This window comes from Maniola jurtina, chromosome 2 (genome assembly GCF_905333055.1).
Source record: "Maniola jurtina chromosome 2, ilManJurt1.1, whole genome shotgun sequence".
In the NCBI taxonomy this organism is placed as follows: domain Eukaryota; kingdom Metazoa; phylum Arthropoda; class Insecta; order Lepidoptera; family Nymphalidae; genus Maniola; species Maniola jurtina.
In genome coordinates, this window is record NC_060030.1 from 11867241 (window position 1) to 11872813 (window position 5573).

General features: G+C 39.8%; 1 protein-coding gene across 1 annotated transcript; it reads right to left on the reverse strand.

Annotated features, from left to right (window-relative positions):
- Positions 1 to 450: 450 nt before the first annotated feature.
- LOC123873190 lies at positions 451 to 4574 on the reverse strand. The gene is made up of 2 exons (XM_045917917.1): positions 3461 to 4574; positions 451 to 1033 (listed from the first exon to the last, which is right to left on the reverse strand). The coding sequence occupies exons 1-2, from the start codon at positions 3594 to 3596 to the stop codon at positions 801 to 803; spliced, it is 369 nt and encodes a 122-aa protein (XP_045773873.1). The 5' UTR covers positions 3597 to 4574; the 3' UTR covers positions 451 to 800.
- Positions 4575 to 5573: the final 999 nt, after the last annotated feature.

The following is a 5573-nucleotide window of genomic DNA, read 5'->3' on the forward strand; positions in this document are numbered from 1 at the left end:
ATTTGGGAGAGACTGTCTTCATTTCAATCCGCTCCTTCGATCGTCTCGGCTTCAAATGTCAATCCTTTTACGTTAGGCTTGTGTCTTTATTTACTTTTATCGATATCAGATCTTTTATCGATAGTAGAATAAAAAATTTATAGATAATATAAAGAAAAACTTAATTACTAACGTTATATTATAATCAAAAACGTAGAGCTCAAACTGCTAGGTTTAGATCCTTGAGATTTTGCATCTATAACCTAGACTCCCACTAAGAAAAGATTTTGAGAAGTTTCAGCGGGACCTAATTCCTCACGGGCGAAGTTGCGGAAAAAGGCTTGTAATTCTATGATTACACAATAAATTAAAAAAAAATAGATGTAAAATACGATAGACAAAATAAAATATGGTATAACTGTGTAAATATTACCCACACATCCATACTAAAAGCATTATATCTGTTAGCTATTGTAGCTAACACCGAAGATCCGATGGGCAGATCTTCTATTTTTAGGAACGCCGGAAGGAACAAATAAAACTATCTTTTCATCTTCAGCGGAGTGTGTGTAATCGTTCAACGTTCTTTTACAAGTGACAGTGACGGTACTTATACATATTTGACAATTCATGAAATATGACAGTTGACCATACATAAGTTAAGGTACGATCTACAAGATACTTCCGATAGGCCGCGAACACGCTATCAACTTATTACAATTAACGTATATAAATAAAAAGCGTTAACATAAATTCCCCCCCTCTTAAACGTCGTTTAAGAGGAAAAAAGTCCATCTGGGGAAGCAAGGGGCAAATGCTAGTCAAAGCCCTGCGCACCACTCCTCTCGCGGTTTGGATATCGGTGATACTGGAAACTCCATCAGTTCTGGGTACAGAGCGGTGACCCAGTCGAGGCGCCAGTTGAGGGGTGCGACGTTATCCTCTTGCATTAGCACGAGTTCAAGCTTCGAGTAGCGTTCCAGGCTGCTCGAACTGAAGTCTTCAATATTCGGTGACGGCAGCTTAGTTGGAGGCCGTCCAATCAGGAAGTGTCCTGAGGAAAAAGGGAGAAGATCGTCAGGAGAGGAAGACATGGGATATAAGGGGCGACTATTCAGTATAGCCCCCACTTGCGAAAAAATATTACTAAATTCCTTGGAAGTAAAATGATTATGATTAAAATATATTTTAAGGTGAATATTTATATCGGATTTGATCCCAGTCTCCTGAATTTCGCCTGAATATACGGGTACAGATAAAATTTGTTCGTCAACTGGAAAGTCAGAAATGACGGAATTTGATTTTAAAAATTGAGTAGTTTCTTTAACGGCAGACACTAGATTTCGACCATTATCAGAGAACAATTCTACCGGTTTTAAATCTGTAGGTACGTTGCGCCTAGCGGCGAGCTGTGCCGTGGATAACTCTAGACGTGAAATCGTCATAGACTTCCCGGCCGGTCCTACCCTCAACTTCGAGCACAATAAATGAACGCTCGACCTACCTAACGCGTCGATTGCCTTTAAATAAATGCATGCGTCATACGCACTCATAGAAGGGTCGCAAGACGAATGAAGTTCGACCTTAATGTGATCACCACAGGGTACATATCGCGGGATTTCTATTGTGAACGAAATCACTGAATTTGGGCTAGTAAGTTCAGCGCGAAGACCTAGGTCTAGGTACTCCTTTAGTAAGGCAACATACTCTTGATTTAGATCAGGTTGTTTGCAAAATTGTTTTTCTAGATTAAAAAATCTCTTCTTAGCCTGACTAAATGAGTCACTTAAGGTGGATGAAACTTTAAGAGGCAATGTGACACAAAATCGACCTAATTCTAGGCGAGTAGTGTGAGTTTTGAAATGCTGCTCACAAGCCTTCTTGGTATCATTTAATAATATTTTTTGGGGTTCCCAAATTTTGAGTATTTGATTATCTAAGCGATCATCGAACGACTCGCTTGATGCAAAATTGCAATTAGTTTGTTTAGGGTCACAATTTAATGAAATAGGACCAGAAATAACCCACCCGAATTGTGAGTTACACAGATATGGTTTTCCATCACCTAAGGATTTAACGGTGTTACCTATTACATCCCAGAATAAATCGGCTCCTATTAGCGCATCTACTGGCGAAGGGCTGTAAAACTTGGGGTCCGCGAGCTGAATGTTCTCGGGGAGATTGAATAATTTATAATCTATATTTATTTTCGGGATGTTGGCTGTTAACTCGGGCATAATAAAACAAGATAAACTTGCGTGATAATCGTTTTGCAATGAGTTAAACCTAACAAAACATCTCTCGGTGACATGATTATTTGAATTATTACCTATACCTACAACGGTGAGGTTAGTGGGTATCGCCTCTAAACTTAATTTTTCTTTGATACGCCTAGTCAAAAAGCTAGACTGGCTTCCACAGTCTAGAAGCGCTCGAATGACTTCAGTCTTAGAGTTAAGAGGGTTCAAAACTTCTATCATCACGGTGGATAACATAACGTGAGAAGTTGTTGGCCTAGATAGGTTCACACTAAGTTCTTCGACGGAATTCTGAGCTGTGGGTGCAGCAGACTCCTCTGTATTAATGTATGCCGATTGATCAGCACACGAATGAGATTTATTTTGTCTCATATTTTTATTAATGTTACTATTGCTCACGATTGGCGCGGCATTAGATGAAGCACGACTGTTTTGGATTTTATTTCGATTAAATGATTCCAAAACGTCGGCACGCTCCTTTAAAAACTGATGAAATTCATCCAAAGTTGGCGTATCACTTAACGAATTCCGATGCTCTTCCCATTTCATACTAGTATGGCTGTCTAATTTAGAACTAACCATATGAATGATTAACGCATCCCATTTGTCTGTGGGCTGTCCCAGACTAGCTAACGCACGTAAATTTTTATTTACATTATCTACTAATGAACGCAATGACTGTTCCGATTCGCGGGACAGTGTTTCGATATTGAATAAAGCGTTGAGGTGATTTGTAATTAGCTGCCTCTTGTTATCATAACGTTCACATAATAAACTCCAGGCCTTGTTGTAGTTCAATGCACAAACTTCGAGATTGGCTATGACGCGAGCGGCATCTCCCTCTAAATACGAGTTTAAATAATGAAATTTATAAATGGGTAATATGTGCTCGGTATCATGAATGAGAGACCGGAACGTATCTCGAAATTCTAGCCATCGGAAAACTGTTCCGTCGAATTTCGAGATTTGAATTAGAGGTAATTTGAACCCAATACCTTGTGAGACGCCTTGCTCTGGCCCTAAAGAATTACTACTGTGCGCGTCCTCAAAACATGGAACCCTCGAATTACGCGACAGAATATCCTGAGCTAACGCCGTCACACTGTCCAATTCATTTTCGATCTCCTCGCGAATATCTAGTTCGGCATTTAATGTGTCACTACTTAAAGATTCAATCTGACCCTGCACGTCACTGAACTCACTAGCTAAGCACTCAATTTTACCTAATTTAAGTTTTAATTCGCCTAATTCCAACGAATTTAACACTGAAAGCTTGTTAAACTTAGAGATATAGTTCTTAAATTTGGTAACACGACCCTTAACGCTGCTGCGTTTTATCATTAATTCTTTGAGAGACATATTAAAATTAGTTTAACAGCTGTAGGTGAACAAAAACTGGTTTGTTATCGGCCGGCCGCTAGATCGCTGCAAATAATAGGTTAAACTTATACCTAACTATAACTAGGTACGTTTTACCTATGCACGTCGCTTGCAGTTGACGTCGGCTAATGAGCCGGTTTCAGTCTCTTGCGCAGCTCGAATGAGTGCGCGCGCCAGTAATTGAAATCGTATGAATTATGAAGTAAGTAGGTAGGTACGACTAATGCGTAATGGATGAAAATATGACAACGTGCAAAATTTTGAATTTTGTGATTGATTGTGCAAAGTGGGATGGCCTTTTGAATAGTGCGTGATATATGGATGGTTATGGAGCGATGGATGTATGAATTGGGTGTTTGTAGAATGGATTTATGGATGTTTGGATGAATGTATTGTGTTTGTATGTGGGATAGGACACTTATCTGAAATGTTGGTACGGCCTCGCTGTTGCTGGCGTAGAAAAGTGCTCCCTCTGCCTGAGCCCAATGCTGCGGGTCCGATTTGCGTCCCGGCGACGGCTTCAGACGTCTTCTCGTTGCGCCTGATGCTGCGGTACGATTGGCGTGCCGGCTGGCTTCAACGATGGTGACTTGCGTTGCGCCTAATGCTGCGGTACGATAGGCGTCCCGGCGGGCTGCAACGACGTTGACTTGCGTTGTGCCTGATGCTGCGAGACGATTGGCGTCCCGGCTTGCGACAACGCTCTCACGCTGGATGGCTTTTCCTTCTTCGGGCGTCCTGTCACGGTCGCCACTATGTTAGCTATTGTAGCTAACACCGAAGATCCGATGGGCAGATCTTCTATTTTTAGGAACGCCGGAAGGAACAAATAAAACTATCTTTTCATCTTCAGCGGAGTGTGTGTAATCGTTCAACGTTCTTTTACAAGTGACAGTGACGGTACTTATACATATTTGACAATTCATGAAATATGACAGTTGACCATACATAAGTTAAGGTACGATCTACAAGATACTTCCGATAGGCCGCGAACACGCTATCAACTTATTACAATTAACGTATATAAATAAAAAGCGTTAACAATATCAAATATTTAAAATCTCTTATGTTTAGTTTATACTTCATCTTCATTTTTGCATAGTAATTAGGTATCTATTTCAGTTTTGTTAAATAAATATCATATGTAGAGATCATTTCGTGATTCTGTTACTTACATGTCTTTGATTATAGTCAATATCTATCGATACATTTTCAAGTCTGAGTCTCATCACTAAACCATTTTAAGTATTGATGGCGCAGAATAAAACAGCATTGAGTCGATGTCGCATCCGTAAACCCTTCGTCGGGAAACAGGCTTATTCTTCCGATGAGTGCTATCGCTCGTGGCCTTTTAGACCTCCCGTGGGGGCTCAGCCTTTTACAGTGTGTATGCGGCTTTATACGATCGACATTCAATATGAATTTCAGATAGGTTAGATCGGTAAGCTGTTCGGGGCTTGACAAATAGACTTGTGATCGGTTGTTATATTGTAATTATACCTCATTGCTTCGTCCTTTGAGATTAGGTATACATTGTAGTAATACGTCAAAGTATTGCCTTTCTAACCACTTATTTGAAAGCAGAAAATCTGCAGTTCTATTTTTTGTATTTTTTGTTGGTATCACTGGAGCGTTCCCATCTCATTCGCGTTTTAGTGCCTCGCCGATCACCACGTTATTCAAGTTTTAAAAAACGTTACAAAAGCGTAGTCACCAAAACGATAGTGATTTATTTATTTATTTATTTGTTACATATTTTTATGTTATAAGGTTTTATTATAATAGTGTCTGGTGATATGATATCACTATGCAATTAATGTTTTGTACATTGCGATGTTACCTTGACATATGACAACATGGCGATGTTACTTTCACGTGATTTGGAATTCCGGACCATAAGGTATTTCAGTGAAGACGTGTTACCTAATTCTAAACATATTATGAATAGCTTCTGGG